Source organism: Maylandia zebra, linkage group LG6 (genome assembly GCF_041146795.1).
Source record: "Maylandia zebra isolate NMK-2024a linkage group LG6, Mzebra_GT3a, whole genome shotgun sequence".
NCBI lineage: Eukaryota > Metazoa > Chordata > Actinopteri > Cichliformes > Cichlidae > Maylandia > Maylandia zebra.
Window position 1 is genome coordinate 16,937,555 of NC_135172.1, and position 18,052 is coordinate 16,955,606.

Genomic DNA, 18,052 nt, shown 5'->3' on the forward strand with positions numbered 1-18,052 from the left:
TCATTTAACTTTATTTTTTTTAAATACTCTTTTATATTATTCTAGTTGGTTTATGTACAGGTATCTAACACCATCGAACTCGGTTGGAGCAGTTGGAGCAAACTCAGTTGGAGCAAAGTGGTGAGCTGGTTAGAACCATCTCCTGACAGCAAGACACCCCTGGCTTTGAAACCCATGCAGATGTGGTTGAACCCACATCTGCATGGGTTCTTTCCACAGCTTCCTCCCACAGTTCAAATACATGGATATTAGGTTAACTGTTGATTTTAAATTGGCCACATGTATGTGACTGAATGATTTTGTTCATGCAAATGTTCTTTTTCTTAAGCTTGTGCTTTTAAAAACGTATTGATACTGAATATCCAGAAATCTGTCATTTACTAAGTAAATAAATAAAAAAAGGCTTTGCTGACATGATGCAAAATACAGAAAAACACAACTTAAAAAGAGATTTTCCTTTGTAGTTATAACTTTGCTTTTGTTTGTCTCCTCCACTTTTAAACACAATAAAGGCTGGAGCACAAGTGGCTATCAGAGCAGTACAGTTGTTATGAATAGAGTTTATAGAGTTTATACAGCCTCTGTGAAAGAGGACTTCCCTTAACTTACAGTGTATTCAAAAACTTTTGATGCATATCATGATGAGTTCATCTTGTTTAACATTTCAAATCTGCAGTCTGAACGCAGACGTACTCTGCCGTTCCTCGTTGAACTAATATTTCACACGAGTTCGTTTTGCGCTCAGTGAGACAGATTAAAGCGGTTTAGCGGAAAACAATTGCACATGTGTGCACCGCAGAAAACAACTAAAGGCAAGATGCTAAAGAGACGAACTACGAAGAATGCACACGTGCGCAAAGTTACTCCTGGCCAATCGTGCCCTTGGGATTTTCTGGACGGTCTTTCTCCTCCTCGTGCGAGGAAGGATAAAAAGGCCATTCCACACACGCACTCTGGTGTACTTCCTCCGCATATGTTCACGATGCTGCAGCTGCTGACATTCTTGGTGGAGAAGGTCTCCCTTCTTTTCAAGTTCAAACTCTTTGAGTCCAGCTGGTTAGAAAGCCGGCAGCGGGAGCGCGCTGAGCGACGCACTCCATCGCCACCCCTTCGCAGGGGAGACGTGCTAGAGGTTCCCAGATCCCTCTTCACTCACTTCGGCATCTATTTAGGCGACAACAAAGTAGCCCACCTGATTCCAGACATCCTCCCCGTGCTCACGAGCAACGACAAGCTCATCAGCTCTGTCATCACAAACGAGAGGCTCATCCTCGGCTGCATATACAGGTGTGCCACGGTGCGCGTAGACACGCTGGAGGACTTCGCGTATGGCGCCAGCATCCTCGTGAACCATGCTGATAAGATGATGAAGACGCCACCTCTGCCCGACGACACCGTCGCCAAGAGAGCTGAAAAGCTCATAGGAGCCTTTCCGTACAGTTTACTGTGGAGTAACTGTGAACACTTCGTGACGTACTGCAGGTACGGAGCAGCAAGGAGCCGGCAAACAGAGCAGGTAAACATCCCGAATTGCCTGGGGCCATGTCTAAAGTATGCCGAGACTTTTAAGAAATGTTACAATGATAAATAACTTTTTTTTTCCTGTTTTCTTCCCTCCGCAGTTCTGTGAGGTCCTAAAATCAATCATCAGGGACCAGCGCACTGTTATCGTTTCCGGGCTGCTTGGAATTATCTCTGTTGTTTACTTTGGTATGGCACCTTTAACTACATTACCCACAATTCTGATTCCCTTCACTCTCTGGATGGCTGGTTAAAAGAGCTCAAGCGAAGAAGCCAATAAAGAAGATGAACTTTTACTTGGCAAAACCTCCCTGAACACTGAACTCCAGCTTCATGCTTTGTCACAGTTCTCTGATTTCACTGGCCAACAGTGTTTGATGTATTATGTTGTTACTGCATCATTAGTTTCTTATTTTACTCTCAAAATGTGGGGACTAAACTGATTTCTTTATTAGAAGAATACAGTGAGTTACTTTTGCTAACATTGGACTAAATCAATAATAATGTTGTATGTAAATAAAGGTTATGAATATGACAGTTGTTTAATAAACAATGCATTTTTACATGTTTGCCTCGTGTGAATCTGACTCTTCTTACATCGCCACATGAATGCCAGTGGAAGAAGAGGCCTGCATCACCCATGCTAATGGCAGATAACTGGTCATAGGGTCAGCTGTGGAACAGGCTGCGTGAGAAAGCCTCCAAAACAATAGTTGACAAACAGATAGAGAGCAAGTGATGGATTATCGCAAACCTTTATACTTTTATATCAAGAAAGAGTCAAACCCATCACAGGACTACATTTGGCTTTAAGGGTATTTGACATGAAATTATAAGAACCTATCTCAGCTGAGAGTCGGGGTACATCCTACACAGGCTGCCAATCTGCTGCTGGACAACCAGCAACCACTCACACCCAGACCTACGATAAATACAGATCACAGATCTAATATATTTCTCTCAATATTCAACAAATCACTGAATAATAATGAGACTGGTTTGAACACTTGGAGGCCGATCTAGTCTGCAACAAAGAAACTAACAAAAGGTGCTTCTTTGGGTGTAATGGCTCAATAACTGTGACCTTTAAATTGGAATTGAACTTGTTGCCCAATTAGCCTTCCTGATGGGGGCGCTTCACCTTAATACCCCACAAATAGGCCTGAATTTCAAAATCCAACCACACAGAAAAGGGATTAAAGAAAGCTCCTTTGTTTTCCTGTGAAATTCACACTAAAACATTGAGCAACATTTAATCCTCCTCGGCAGACTCGGCCCTCCCATTTCTGTTATAAATAAAACGGTCAGGTGTCAGCCTGTGTGCTGCACACTGCCATCATGTTTCTCTACCAACTGCTCAGCTTTTTCTTTGTAGTTTCTAAAAAGGAAGAGAAGCCCAAATATGATTTATCTCTGTACAAGCGCGGCGACTTGCTTGAGGTACCCAGGACATTATTCACACATTTCGGGATTTACCTGGGGGACGATCGTGTGGCTCATCTCATTCCGGACATCCTGCCTGCGATCACCAAAAACAAATCTGCGATTGCAAAGATGGTAACAAATAACCGCCTTATCCTGGGGGCCATCACCAAAGAAGCAAGCGTCAGAGTGGACTCTGTGGCAGATTTTGCTTATGGCTCCGAGATCCTGATCAACCACGTGGATAAAGTGTGCGCACAGCCTCCCTTAGATGGAGACGAGGTGGCTCGGAGGGCAGAGAAACTCCTGGGCTCAGTCACCTACAGCCTGCTGTGGTACAACTGTGAACACTACGTCATGTACTGCAGATATGGAATGGCCATCAGCTACCAGACATACCAGGTAAACTCCACACAGAAAGGCCTCCCAGCAGCAAGACTAAAGGATGAAGTTCACTTTTTTCCAAGTCTGACTTCAAACAAGACTAAATAGGTTGTTTGTCACTGCGTTTAAACCTCGTGTCTATTCTTGTTGTAGAAACATAATTTTTGAATACCTTGCCACACACAGAATAAATGCATTTAAGGAAGTTAGACTGCTACAAAATATTTGTTTGATTGAATTTTGCAAAGTATTTTTTTTAATAAAAAACCTATAGAAGACAGTAGATTTTGCTATTCACTTTATTTTGAAAACCATATTAGAAAGAAATCTACTGGTATCTATTGCAGACGGGAAATATAATTAAAGCAGCCAGGACCATATATATTGTACCAGACATTTTATATATAAATTTTTTACATAGGTGTTATTTTAGAAAGGAAAAACATTAATTTAGACTTTTCCTCAAATAGGGTGGACTTTTTATAATTACCTCACTAAACAGTGTGTAAAAATGGTTTATTAGTACTTTTTAGGGATTTATATTGAAACAAAGACTTGCTTTTTAAAGGTTATGTTTATTTATTTATTTATTTATTTTGGGGGGGGGGGGGGGGGGGGTTAAGTTTTCCTGCATTTGTTATTTTGAACTTAACTATTTCCTGAGGCGAGCAGCTCCATCTAGTGTTACTTTGTGTCCACATTGTTGTCATTAAGACTTTCCCTTTTCAGAACAAACATCTTCTACTTTTCTAAATTTATCTCACACACTTTGTCATTTATCACAGCCTAATGTTGACATTTTCCCCCCAGTTCTGCACTACGATACGGAAGATCGTGTTCAGCAGACTGAGCGCCCTTTTGACTGCACTGTGTGGCGTGTGCACTGCGCTGTATGTAGGCTGCGTGACGCCGCTGATGTTTGTACTCATCCTGCTCGTCTCATTCACCATCTGGATGGCTGCCTAATGACCCCTGGAGAGACCGACCTGAGAGAAAGGACTCTGGCCCTGTTTTTGCTGTGTTACTGAAAACACTGGAAACAAGGTTTCTAGGTTGTTGTTTCAACTTCTTATATATGGCTGTTTTAATTTCTTTCTTTTTTCTTGTAGTTTTCTGAACTGTTAAGTAAGCTGTGATATTACTGTAGTTTAGCAGGTTTATTTAGCACAAATGTATTATGCAAAACTTTAAAGACTTTGAATAAAGCTCAAAGACATTTAAATAAAATAATGACTGAGATATATGATAGAGTACAGGGATGAGCTGTGCAGTAAGTGTGATAGATGGGTTCAAGATGGGGGTGGAATTACATCAGGGATCAGCTCTGAGCCCGTTCTTGGTTGCAGTGGTGATGGACAGGTTAGCAGATGAGGTCAGGCATGTCTTCAGATGACATTGTGATCTTCAGTGAGGGAGTACCTGAAAGGATGGAGTTGTGCTCTGAAGAGGAATGAAAGTTCAAGATGTTAAGATTTTAATTGGGAATGAAGATTATATATCAGAGGGACAGCTCAGGTTTCACAGTGAGAGAGGAAAAGTTGAGATGGTTTGGACATGTGATTATGATGGACATCCCCCCCAAGCAGCAGGAAAAGAGAAAGGAAAAAGAGGAGGTTCGTGCATGTATTGAAGCAGGACACGCAGCGGGTTGATGTGACAGAAAAGACCGCTAAGGATCGGGTGAGATGGTGGCAGGTGATCTACTGTGGTGACGCCTAAAGGGAGAAAGATGATGAAGAAGAAGACGAATACAATATATGTCAGTGTGATGGTGTATGCAAATTGTATTGTGATAAGACTCACAGAAATGACACAACTTGTTACTTTTGTATGTTGTAGAATAAATTACTGTTTGTACCATGTGGACAAAAGCGCAATAAATTCCTTCTATTGTAATTAGTTTTTGTTATTCTGTTAAACAATTTGAATTTCCCTTCATGTTGCATTACTTTTATGGCTCATAGGTCATATCATTACATTATTATCTGCTGCTATTTCAATCGTTTTTGACAACGCCTTGTCTGGGAAAAATAGGCGGAGACAACAATGCTCAGAATTAAATGTTTTTGCTGCTTACTGCAGAGACTGTTGTTAATCTTCTCCCATTTCAACAGTAACAAGGAAAGTGATATATGCAGTACAATGTTGTGAAATCATCTTAATAAATTCTCTGTAAATATTCAGTATATGGCTATGCAAACACACAGTTCAACTTAGACTTAGACTTCGAGCTTTTTATTGTCATTGTGCAGTTTCTTGCACAGCGAAATTGGGTAGCTGAACCACAAAGGTGCTAAAGTAAGAAGAAGAGAAACCAATATACAACAAAGGCGGAAAATAAATAAATAATTAAATAAATAGAATAAAATAAAAAACAGTGTATATGTATACATATGTGAGTGGAACTATATACATGGTGTGGACCAAAATAATTGCACATGAGCCAAAAATATTGCACAGAACATGGAAAGACTGAGATATTGCACATAGATGATCAACAGCAGTGTCAGGGTGGATGTGTTGGGGAAGTCTTTACACACTCTTAGTTTGCATTAAGAGTTCTGACAGCCCACGGGAAGAAGCTGTTCTTTAGTCTGTTGGTTTTGCACCTGATGGATCTGAGCCTTTTTCCAGAGGGCAGGATGTTGAAGAGGTGGTGGTTAGGATGGAGGTGGTCCTTTATAATTGCCCTGGCTCTGGAGAGACATCTTGAGCTGGCAATTAAGTTCAGGGAGGGGAGTGGACAGCCGATCACCTTCTCTGCAGTTCTGATGACCCTCTGTAGTCTCTTCTTGTCAGCTGTTGTGCAACCAGCGTACCACACAGGATGGCGTGCACCAGCACACTCTCGATAGTGGCACGGTAGAAGGACACTAGGAGTTCAGTCTGCAGCCTGTTCCATCTCAGAACCCTCAAGAAATGGAGGCGCTGCTGGGCTTTCTTTACTAGGGCTGATGTGTTTTGTAATGTGCGGTGGAGATGAAGCCAGCCGCGGAGGTGTGCAGGTGGATAGCGAATGAGCAACAGCTTCTGACTTTCCAAAAAGTACTCATTTATTTACAATATCAAAAATAAGTGCTACCTCTACCACACATTACTGAAGAGCACACTAGTCCGCGTACACACGGGAGCATCCATTACAGGAGGAGTGCGAAGAAGAACAAAAAGGGGGTGACACCAGTCGTGAGACAGGAGGCGCCGCCATGTGGTGATACACTGCATTACGATAGCAACTGATACATAGTCCCCCCTGGTGAGAAAAAGGCTGTCCTCAGCCGTACACAGCTGAAAAAACACACACCACACCTAACAGTACCCTATACATAGAGGTTACAGCTAAGATTGGTGCACACACACAGGGCAAAAGACCATTTAAAAATGAAATTGGTGAAAATAAGACGAATATGTACAGTGGAAAATCAGTCTTCTTAGTTTTTTCACTTTTTCCTTTTTTTTGTTTTTAAAGTAAATGCCAAGAATGAACCTTAACGCACTAAAGAGCCATAAAACTGGATTAAGTAGAGCAAACAGAAACATCTACATATCATGACTCAAAGTAGCAATGCAACAAGACAGCATCAAACAGGTTTAACCAGAACATTTCACTTCAGATCAAGCCTGGTTGTGTGAAAATCATTAGTCCATCTTTTGTTGCTCCAGCCAGACGTAACTCTGGGGCAACGTCTGGGCCTGAGATTGTAATGTCCACCAGCAGCTGGGCGCTGGACAGATCTGGGTGAAACACTCTCTGGAACAGCGCCCACACCAGAAGAAGAGTCAATGTCCGGTAAATCAAAGGGGAATGGCTCAGAGCCAATGTCAGTGTCTGCAGGGGGGCCAGGGTGGGCCTGAGAGTCAGAGTTCAGACCCTCTGCGGTCTCTCTCTCAGCAGGCAATGAAACAGAATGTTCTTCGGAAGTGAGAGAGTCCCAGGTATGGAACGGTTGCATGTTCACAACATGATAAACACCTGCATCCACACCGGAGTCCACCCAAGTGAGCCTGTAATTAACATCACTGAGTCTCTGAGATACACACAATGGTCCCTGAAACAGTGGTGCAAGTTTAGCAGTAAAGTTAGACTGAGCATCTGACCTGGGGTGTGTCTTAACTCTCACAAGGTCACCAACACGAAACGAGGCATGTCGATGTCTCAAGTCATAGTAATGTTTTTGTCTGTCATGGCTATAGTCCAAAGCTGCTTTGGCGTGGTCGTGAGCTTCCTGCAGGGAGGCTCTCAGAGTCTCAGGGTAAGGCACACCCGGTTCATCAACACCTGCTGTAGAAGGCTGAGTGATAAGGTCAAGCGGGGTGTCTAACTCACGACCATAAAGCATCATGGCAGGAGTCAAACCTGTACTGTCATGAGGGGCGGTGCGCAGAGCAAAGCAAATCTGAGGGAGAAACTTGTCCCATGATGTGTGCTTATCACCTACATAAGCGCGGATTGCAGTTTTCAGAGTCCGGTTGACGCGTTCAGTAGCATTTGTCTGAGGGTGATATGCCGTAGTGAGTCTGTGCACCGAGCCTAATGCAGAAACAACATGTTCAAAAAGCTCACTCACAAAAGGAGACCCTCTGTCAGAAATCAGGTAAGTGGGTGTACCATGTCTAGCAAAAATGTCAGTGACGAATTTACCAGCTGCTACCTGAGATGTAGCTTCTTTGACAGCACTGGCTTCAACCCATTTAGTCAAATAGTCAACAAACACGATCAAATAAGCATTACCAGTGGGGGTGCGGGGAAGTGGCCCAACAAAATCCACACCCACATACTCCCAGGGTTTCTGGGGGACAATGGGAATCATAAGACCGGCTGCTTTTTTCTGACTTGGCTTGGTGAGTTGGCACACTGAGCATGAAATCACATAGCGTTTCACATCAGCTGCCATTTTGGGCCAGAAAAACCTAAAACGCAGCCTAGCCAATGTCTTAGAAACACCCAAGTGACCTGCTGTGGGGTGGTCGTGGTAATAGTCCAGCAAGGTGCCTCTCAAGGAAGTAGGGGCAAACAGTTTCAGCTCTTTCAAAGGGTGCAAAGCACATGTGGACTTGGGTTCCCTGTGATACAAAAGAGAGTCATACACAACATACTGTAACAAGGTGGCATTGTCCGAGCTGTTCAGAGAGTCTGCTTCAATGTCTCTGAGGAGTGGACCTGTGACGTGATCGTCTAACTGCAGCTGTCTCAATTGTGAACGGTCAGCCAGAATGACGGGGGGCAGAGTACGAATGTCCAGGCTGCCCATAACAGCATGATCTGGTAAAAGATCAGTCGGCCTGTCACAGGTCAGAGGCAAAGGGTTGCGTGACAGTGCGTCGGGAACTTTGTTTTGTGCACCAGGTTTGTGCACTATTGTGAAATCAAAGTCCTGCAAACGAAGTGACCAGCGGGCGAGTCGGCCCGTTGGGTTTTGACGAGACATGAGCCACCTGAGACTGTTGTGGTCAGTGAAGATAGTAACATGAACACCTTCAACATACGGGCGGAAGTGTTCCAGAGCCCATATCACAGCGAGGCACTCCTTCTCTGAAGTGCAGTAGGGGAGTTCAGCTTTGTGAAGGGAGCGACTAGCAAAAGCCACAACATACTCACGACCCTTGTCATCCTTTTGCATCAACACTGCCCCAAGACCAATGTCACATGCATCGGCGTGAATGGAAAAGGGACGGTTGAAGTCTGGAAATGACAGGATCGGGGCTGATGTGACATGATCCTTCAAAGTGTCCATGGCCCTTCGACAGCTGTCGTCCCAGTGGAAAGCATTGTCCTTTCTGGTGATGGCGTGAAGAGGTTCGGCATGGCGGGCATAATTCTGAATGAAGCGTCGATAATAGCCAGTCAAGCCAAGGAACTGACGGACGTGTTTCACTGAGGTTGGGGTATCAAACTCCTTAACCGCCTTTACTTTGTCTGGATCGGGCTTAACACCTGATGATGTGATGCGGTACCAGAGAAAGGTGAATTCATCGAGGCAGAATTGGCACTTTTTGAGCTTCAATGACAAGCCAGCAGCCTGGAGTCTGCCCAGCACCTCCTCAAGATCCACTAAGTGCTGTTCAAAGGTAGGTGAGGCGATAACAATGTCATCCAGGTAGACTGCGCACGTTTTGTAAATGAGGCCAGCAAGCACAGAGTTCATGAGTCTCTGAAAAGTTGCAGGTGCGTTGCAGAGCCCAAAGGGCAGCACCCGAAACTGGAAGAGACCGCAGTGAGAGATGAAGGCAGTTTTAGGCTTCGAGTCCTCTGCTACAGCAACCTGCCAATAGCCTCGCGCTAAGTCCAATGTCGAGACAAACTTTCCTCTTGCCAGAAAGTCCAAAGACTCATCTACACGAGGCAGGGGATAAGAGTCTTTTCGGGTAACTTGGTTGAGCCCTCGAAAGTCCACACAAAACCTTGGTTCCGTGGCCGCTCTATTTACAATGACTACAGGAGCTGCCCAAGGGCTTGTGGAAGGTTCAATGATGTTGTCCTTCAACATTTGTTGTACTTGTTCTTCAATCACACGTTTCTTAGCAGGTGACGTGCGATAGGGTGGGAGATTGACAGGTGTTGCATTGCCAGTCTCTATGGCGTGCTCAGTGAGAGCCGTTCGACCAAGTTGACCATCAAACAAGGAGCTAAACTTGCTGAGCAGATTGAGTAAAGCATCCTTGTTGTTCTCTGAGAGACTTGCTTCAGACAGTTTGGCTGTTAAGTCTGAGCGAACCAAGTCCAAAGACATCAGTGTTCCAGGTGAATGTGAGTAATCATTTTGAAGGTCCTCTTCATCGTCTGCGAGTGGGCAGGGGATGTCCTCAATGTAGACGGTTCTAGTGGGAATGTGAATAGAAACAGAAGCTCTTGCCATAAAATCCATTCCCAGAATGAAAGGAGAGGACAAATCTGGTATTATTGCAAAACGCTGGTAAAAGTTCTTGTTCATGAATCCAATATTGAGCCAAATAACACCGTCAGGGATACAGGGAGCATTATTGGCGAGGTTAACTGCAGGACCATTCCACTCACTTGTGTTTCTAGGGTGAGAGTCATTTACTTGAATGAGATCTGTTCGTACAGCCGAGAGGGAAGCACCCGTGTCGAGGGTAGCATCCACAGATGAAGCATTGAAGTTCACTTTCGTTCTTAGTGGGGTATTCCAGTGGACTTGTGAAAAATTGTCTTCCAAGTGTCCAAGACTGTGTCCACCCTGTAGTGAATCGGGCGTGTGAGGCTCCGTTAGTAACTGGGGGAAGGTTGGCCTCTGTGAAATGTCCTCCCCCCCCGTAGTTTCCCGACTGCCTGTATTGTGGCTGGGATGTGGTGCTGCTTAATTCCACCTTTTCATGGCCAGGGTCAGAGGGGCCAGGTGCCGGCAATGGCTGGACTGGGCCATGCCTAGCGGTGTTCGAGGCTCGTTGTGGCAAATGAGGTTGGGTGTTACAGTTTGGGCAGGTGCGTGTGGTGAACCCTGGCTGAGAGCATTTGAAGCAGTAAGGTTCAGGCTTATAGTTGTCTTTGCTACATAAAGCAGGCTGTGGTCTTTGTGGTCCAAGCACTGAGTGAAGCTCATGAGCACGTAGCAGCAGGTCCATTACAGAAGTGACATTAGCGCCATACAGGGCAACTCTGTATTTTTCAAGAGCATGTTTACTAATTAGGTCGATTCTGTCTTTTTCAGGTGGAGGACTCTTCAGTTTGTCAAACTCACTCAACATGTGGGCAACAAAGGTTGGGAGTGGTTCGTCCTGAGCCTGAACACGATCCAAAATTCCTCTCAGGATGCGTTCTTGGTTGTCGGAGGGCAGAAAAACTGTCTTAAACAGTTGACAGAATTGAGCCCATGATGTGATGTGGGAGCTCAATGCCTTGAACCATTTCCCGGGCTCTTTTGCAAGAAAGTGTGGCAGTTCGTTTAGCAATTGCCCATCGGTTAGGTTCAATGAGGCTTTGTATGTGCCAACTGCATTTAACCAGTCCTCAGGTTGCACTTTGCCGTCCCCAGCATACACAGGAGGCTCCAGTTTTGCGTGATGTAAAGCTGCCGCAATCACTCTGGAAGTGCTGCTGAGCTCAAGTGAGTGAGATGGGAGAAAAGGATTTGTAGGTTGAAATGGGTTGCTGGGCAGGAACGGATTGGTACTGTTGGTGGGTTCAGTTTTGTCTCTCGCAGGAACATGAGGTGTCGATGTGGCCATTGGGAAAACAGGAGACTGTGGGACTGCAGGAGGGGGAGAGCTCCCCATTGTGAGTTGGTCCCACTGCCTTAGTAAACTCTGCTGTATGTTCAGTGAGTCACGTAATCACTCACTAAGCTTATTCACCTCAGTTCTTAACTCCACCACTTGTTGGCTAAGGCTAGGAGTCACATTTTCAACTATCTGGCACATAGGTAACGAGGTAAGTTCCATGTCTGAGTCAGAGTCGTCTGGGCAGTGTGCCATTGTGATTTCAAAAAAATTAAGCCGCTCCAGGGCACAGTGTAGTTATTGATATAGTAGTAAAAGAGTCAGATCAGACTAGAAAGACAAAAATGCAAAGATTAATTTTAAATCGTTTCGTTATACTGAGCCGAAGACCAGCACCAACGGTTGTAGTCGGCCAAGTTCTCACTTACATGTGCTACAGTCAGTCTCAGCAGAGGGAAAGGGGAATGGAAAGCCAGCAGAAATGTTCATGTCCAGGCTCTCCACAGAAGAATTAATCCTTAGAAGACGAAACCAACAGCACGTCCAAATAACAAATCCACGGAGTCCATTCGCGTCGCGGAGTCAGCTTCTCTCTTTTTCTTTCTCCCAAGCAGAGCAGCGGCACACCGCGGTATCCAGAAATTAGTCGGGTCCCACCTGAGCTGAGGCTGCGGCCATGGCTGGAGAAAACGTCCGAGCGTCCGCAAAACTTGGGGGATTTCCGAGACAGTTCACGTGCTAGAAGAGAAGAATCCTCGGCGGGATGCAAAAATCGTCTGAAGTCCAAGGGGAAAAAGTTCGGGCGCCAGTTGTAACGTGCGGTGGAGATGAAGCCAGCCGCGGAGGTGTGCAGGTGGATAGCGAATGAGCAACAGCTTCTGACTTTCCAAAAAGTACTCATTTATTTACAATATCAAAAATAAGTGCTACCTCTACCACACATTACTGAAGAGCACACTAGTCCGCGTACACACGGGAGCATCCATTACAGGAGGAGTGCGAAGAAGAACAAAAAGGGGGTGACACCAGTCGTGAGACAGGAGGCGCCGCCATGTGGTGATACACTGCATTACGATAGCAACTGTTACAGTTTGTGGACCAGCATAGGTCCTCGGATATGTGGGTGCCGAGGAACTTAAAGGAGGACACCCCTATCCATAAAAGGTGATGATAAAAACAACAACAACAGCAATGATAAAAAAAACAAAAAAAAAAACAACGTCAGTACCCACAAATCTTTATTGTGATTTTTTTTGACACATCTGTGTTTGCCTGCAAAGCGTTTAGATGTGTGCAGGTCTTTGAAACAGAAATAACAGATTTCAAACTGACCTAAACTGGCTAATACATTCAGGGGTTCCTTTGCAGAAGTATCAAAACTGAGAAAAAAGTTTTGCAAAAAAAGTAAAGAGAAACATCCTTTTTTAAAGAGGAGAATATTATCTGATTGACTCAGAGAAGAGGGCGTTTAATTCCAGGATTTATAGATAGAACTAGTGAGATGAAAGCAGACTTTACGCCAGGCAAGCGGTCAGAACAAATCCAGGAAAACAGATGCTAGAAAGAACAACAGGAAATGTGAAACACTGAGCAGGTATATATGTGTAATGTAGAGCTTATGAGGGGAAAAATATAAAATATAAATTTATATTTGTCATGATGTAAACACAAGATGAGACACTTATCAGAATTTCACAGCATCAGATGCAAAGACTCTAAATGTTCAGCCTGGCCAGAGCGCTCTAATAACTATAACTGAGCCCGCCTCTGTGACAACCTATCCGGTTGTTAAGTCTGATGTCACTAGCCGTGTCTGGGCCTAAACTCTGCTGCAGGTCCATATATCAAACGATCACTATGGCATTACTGAGAGTTGAAAAACTGTCTAAAGTCTTTCATCTTTTTTTTTTTTAATGTATTTATTTATGCAAGTTTCAAATTTTTTTTTACACATTCACAAACAGCGGGACAGAAGAACACAGACAATAAAGACAATAACAACCAAAAAAACAAAAAAAAAACCCCCAAAAAAACAGAGCAACAAACCACACAACAGGGTACAAGGCCAGCACTTGTTAAAAACAGCAGAGAAGCAAACAAAGCAACTGGTATACATGTCAAACAACTCACAATCTAGTGAGTCCAATCCACAAGATCAAATCCAAAGATCGCTAGGAGGAGCTGATAACAATCATGCAAAAACAGTTATGGGCAACAGCTCAGAATGAAAGCAGTTAAAACAATGTGGTCAGGACCCAGGGCGTGGACTGTCCTTCTTAATATGGTCTATAAAGGGCCCCCATATCTTCCTGAACTTCTCCATGGAATCAGACGTAGAGAACCGAATTTCTTCCAGGTATAGACAGGAGACCATCTCCTCGAGCCACCTCTTGAAGCAGGGAGGGGAGGCAGATTTCCACTCCCCCAGAATCAGACGTTTGGCAATCACCATACCAAACATGAGGGCCTGTTGAACAGCAAAGGGAAGTGCCAAGGAGTCGCCGGAGCAGCCCAGGATCACCATAAGACAGTCAGGATACAGTTGCCTATCATAAACAGTGCTATAGAAACTAAAAATACTAGTCCAAAAGGCTGTAAGCGTAGAACAGGACCAAAAAAGATGGCCAAGAGTACCGTCCACAAGTTTACATTTATCACATTTGGGGGAAACGTTAGGAAAAATCTTGTTCAATTTGGTTTTGGAATAGTGCAGTCTATGGACAACCTTAAATTGAATTAACTGAAGCCGGGCGTTAACAGAGCATAGTTTTATCCGACTTAACACTTCAGCCCATAGATCGTCAGAGATAACCAAACCAGTGTCCCTTGTCCAAGCCTCTTTAATATGGCAAGAGGGGGCTGCCGAAGAAAAAAGGTTGACAAGCTGAGAAATTAAGTGTTTTGAGGTGGGAGGTTTGTTCATCATATTGTAAAAGACATGCTGTATGGGGATGGTATCTAAATTTGAGAATGCTTGCTTGACATAATTCCTAATTTGTAAGTACCGAAAAAAAATGACTTGTAGGGAGATTGTACTTTGTCTGAAGCTGAGCAAAAGAGGCAAAATGATTGTCAATATAAAGATCCTTTATAGCAATTAACCCTTTGACAGGCCATTGTTTGAAAGCAGCATCCATTGTACTAGGCGTAAAGCTAGGATTGTGGCAGATCGGGGCAAAAGTTGACACTACCGGGAGGTTCAAGATTCTCTTAATTTGATTCAATATTTTTATGGAGTTGCAAAGAATAAAGTCATCACATGCACTTTTAATAACCGATTTTGAAAATAAGATAGCTGGCAAGGATGCTCCAGTGTGCTCGATAGCAGTGCTAAGCTCCAATTCGAGCCATTTAGGGCTGGACCTGCATCCCACAGCATCACCAACTATAGGCAGATTCCAGAAGACCCAGGCTCTGGCATTACAGGCCCAGTAATAATGTCTGAAAACTGGAAGGCCCAGACCACCCTCGTCCGAGGGCTTTTGCAAGTGAGACTTCGAGATGCGGGGGGGCTTGTAGGCCCAAACAAAAGGCATGATAATGGCATCCAACGCTTTGAAAAAGGAAGACCTGAGAAAAATAGGAACGTTCTGGAATAGGTACATGAATTTAGGGAGCACAACCATTTTGATTATATTGATACGGCCAATCATTGAAAGTGGGAGAAGTTTCCACCTATCTATCATACACTTGAGCTCATCAGTTAGAACCGAATAATTAAGCCTGAAGAGGAGTTTTGAGTTCCTAGGGATGTTAATACCCAGGTATGAAAAATAATCCTGGGAGACCTTAAAGGGCAAACTAGACAGGAAATCAGGGCCCAGACCAGACGACAGCGGCATAAGAACAGACTTCTTCCAATTTATGGTGAACCCTGATAGGTGGCCAAAGCTGTCAATCAGCTTAAGAAGTGGAGGAAGGGAGATCTTTAAATCTGAAAGAGCCAATATGATATCATCTGCATACAGACCGATGGTGTACTCTGATGTGCCACAATTTATACCAGAGATATGGGAATTGGCTCTGATGGCAATGGCCAACGGCTCAAGAGCTAAAGCAAAAAGCATTGGAGAGAGGCAACAACCCTGCCTTGTCCCACGGTGTAAGAGGAACGGGAGCGACCTCTCATGGTTGGTAAGGACCGAGGAACGAGGGCAAGCGTAAAGCAACTTAATCATATTCAAAAAATTCGACCCAAAACCAAATTTTTCAAGAGTAGCAAACAAATAACTCCATTCCACCTGGTCGAAAGCCTGCTGGGCATCGAGTGAAATCACCGCAGAATTGGGCAGTGTCGTTGAGTACATCGCATTTAAGAGACATCTAGTATTAGAAAAAGAGAATCTATTGGGGATAAAACCCGATTGGTCAGGATGAATTATAGAGCCTATATGCTTATTTAACCGATTGGTTAGGACTTTAGCAATTATCTTTTGGTCTGAGTTGAGAAGACTTAGGGGACGATAGGAAGAAACATTAGTTTCGTCTCTGTCTTTTTTCAGGAGGAGACATATATGGGCATCGTAGAAAGAATGAGGGAATGAGCCGTTTAACACTGCGCAATTTACCATCCGAAGTAGCAGGGGAGCGATAACGTCAATATGTGTCTTATAAAGCTCTATCCCGAAACCGTCCGGACCACAAGCTTTTCCATTAGGAAAGGAGCAGATTGCATTTCTAATTTCCTCCAGCGTAAAGTCTGCATCGAGTAAGCCCCGTGCAGCCTCAGGAAGAGTCGGGATGTCTAAAGCATTAAGAAAATTAGTGATTTCAGCAACTGTGGCCATGGTACTAGATGTGTATAACAGACAATAAAAACTGCGAAATCTGTCATTTATCTGCTTGTGATCAGACAGCAACTGGCCAGTTGCAGAGAGAATTCTGTGTATCGCCCTTTCAGCTTGAATGCCCTTCAGCTGTCTGGAAAGCACCTTGTCAGCCTTTTCACCAAGCTCAAAATGCTTCTGTTTTAATCGACAAATACAATTCATGACCTGCTCCCCCAACATGTGGTTGTAGTCATATTTCAATTTGAGAATGGTATTAAGTGTGTCAGCAGCCCCGGTATCCTCCAACACAGCCAGCTCTGCCTCAATATTAGTACGCAGCCTGAGTTTGTCCCTCTTCTGAGAAGCTTGATAAGCAATAATATGGCCTCTAATAACGACTTTAAAGGACTCCCACAAAACAGAGTCTGAAACTACACCATTATCATTAAATTGTAAAAATTCTGCGATTTTAGTAGATAGGTAAACCGTAAAAGAGTCATTTAGATATAAAGAGGGGTTAAATTTCCAATTGTATTGGGGGGTATATAGGTTGAAGTCAATTACCGTTGAGAGAGGTGCGTGGTCCGAAACTAAAATACTGTGATAAGTGGAACTAACCACCTTCGAAATAAGCCTGGAATCAATAAGAAAATAGTCAATTCTACTGAAGCTGCCATGGACAGGGGAGAAGAAAGAGTATTGCTTTTCTAACGGATGCTGGTGCCTCCAAATGTCAACCAAGTCCAAAGATTTAGTAAGAGTATTGAGTACAGAAACAGCTCTCAAGGTTGGGGCTAGGGACGCAGAAGACCTATCCAACAATGGATCGAAATAACAATTAAAATCACCACCGATAATGATATTATGGTCATTGTATTGTGAAACAAGATTGAATATTTTACTAAAGAAGTCAGGGTTGTCAAAATTAGGGGCATAGATGTTCAAGAGGACTACAGGGGTGGAGTTGACTGTACCTGTAACAAGTATGAACCTCCCACCTGGATCACATATCTGAGTTTTGAATATAAAAGGAATAGTTCTGCGAACAAGAATGGCAACCCCTCTCGCCCTGGAAGAAAAGGCGGACTGGTACACCTGTGACACCCATACCGATCTTAATCGCCTCTGCTCTTAAGGTTGGATATGGGTCTCCTGTAAAAAAATTATATCAGAAGACAGAGATTTTAAATGCGAAAATACTTTACCACGTTTAAGAGCTTTGCCCATACCCCGACAATTCCAGGTCGTAAAAGTGATGTGGCTCATCCCCATCTTAAGTGAGTGGATGGTGTACGACGATGTGGAAGGACAAAATGAAGGCTTTGAGGTTTGACAAATAAAGAGCTGGCACTTACATCAAAAAACAAAAACGACACATATTTAGAAACAAGTAGACCCCCCCCCCTCCCACCCCCACCCACCCCACAAACCGCAGAAAAAAAGATAGCGGAACACCCCCTATATCCAACAGGGAGGCAGCCGGGAACCAGGGCCAGCCTGACTGAACGCTAATACTAAAAAAAAAAATACCGTGGAGCCCCGTGCGCCCCACATATAATCTATTTAACAAACATGAAAAACAAAATTGTGCACCAAGTACGAAAGATCCAACTCAAATATCTAGATGGATATAAAACTTTAACCGTTGCAACAAAACTGCAAATATGCAGAAATGAGACAGAGCATACAGAAACATGTGCATATCCCCAATATCACAACGTAACACAAATACTGCAGAAGCAAAACCCAATAGGCAAAATAGGCACTGTACACCGTTTCAGTGC

The 18,052-nt window shown here is 43.9% G+C and overlaps 2 protein-coding genes across 2 annotated transcripts; both read left to right on the forward strand.

The window, feature by feature from the left end:
• Positions 1–460: 460 nt before the first annotated feature.
• Positions 461–2,042, forward strand: lrata (lecithin retinol acyltransferase a). The gene is made up of 2 exons (XM_004576414.4): positions 461–1,516; positions 1,623–2,042. Exons 1-2 carry the CDS (start codon positions 785–787, stop codon positions 1,773–1,775), a joined length of 885 nt encoding a protein of 294 aa, XP_004576471.4. The 5' UTR covers positions 461–784; the 3' UTR covers positions 1,776–2,042.
• An 800-nt stretch (positions 2,043–2,842) lies between these two features.
• Positions 2,843–5,361, forward strand: si:dkey-30k22.5 (lecithin retinol acyltransferase family protein). The gene is made up of 2 exons (XM_004576416.3): positions 2,843–3,345; positions 4,138–5,361. Exons 1-2 carry the CDS (start codon positions 2,860–2,862, stop codon positions 4,291–4,293), a joined length of 642 nt encoding a protein of 213 aa, XP_004576473.1. The 5' UTR covers positions 2,843–2,859; the 3' UTR covers positions 4,294–5,361.
• Positions 5,362–18,052: the final 12,691 nt, after the last annotated feature.

Excerpts from the sequence above, each read along its gene's own strand:
- si:dkey-30k22.5 (XM_004576416.3), top strand. The coding sequence starts at position 2,860 with ATGTTTCTCTACCAACTGCTCAGCTTTTTCTTTGTAGTTTCTAAAAAG. Across the intron at positions 3,346-4,137 it reads TCAGCTACCAGACATACCAG|TTCTGCACTACGATACGGAA; the intron begins GTAAACTCCACA and ends TTTTCCCCCCAG.
- lrata (XM_004576414.4), top strand. The coding sequence starts at position 785 with ATGTGTGCACCGCAGAAAACAACTAAAGGCAAGATGCTAAAGAGACGA. Across the intron at positions 1,517-1,622 it reads GGAGCCGGCAAACAGAGCAG|TTCTGTGAGGTCCTAAAATC; the intron begins GTAAACATCCCG and ends TTCCCTCCGCAG.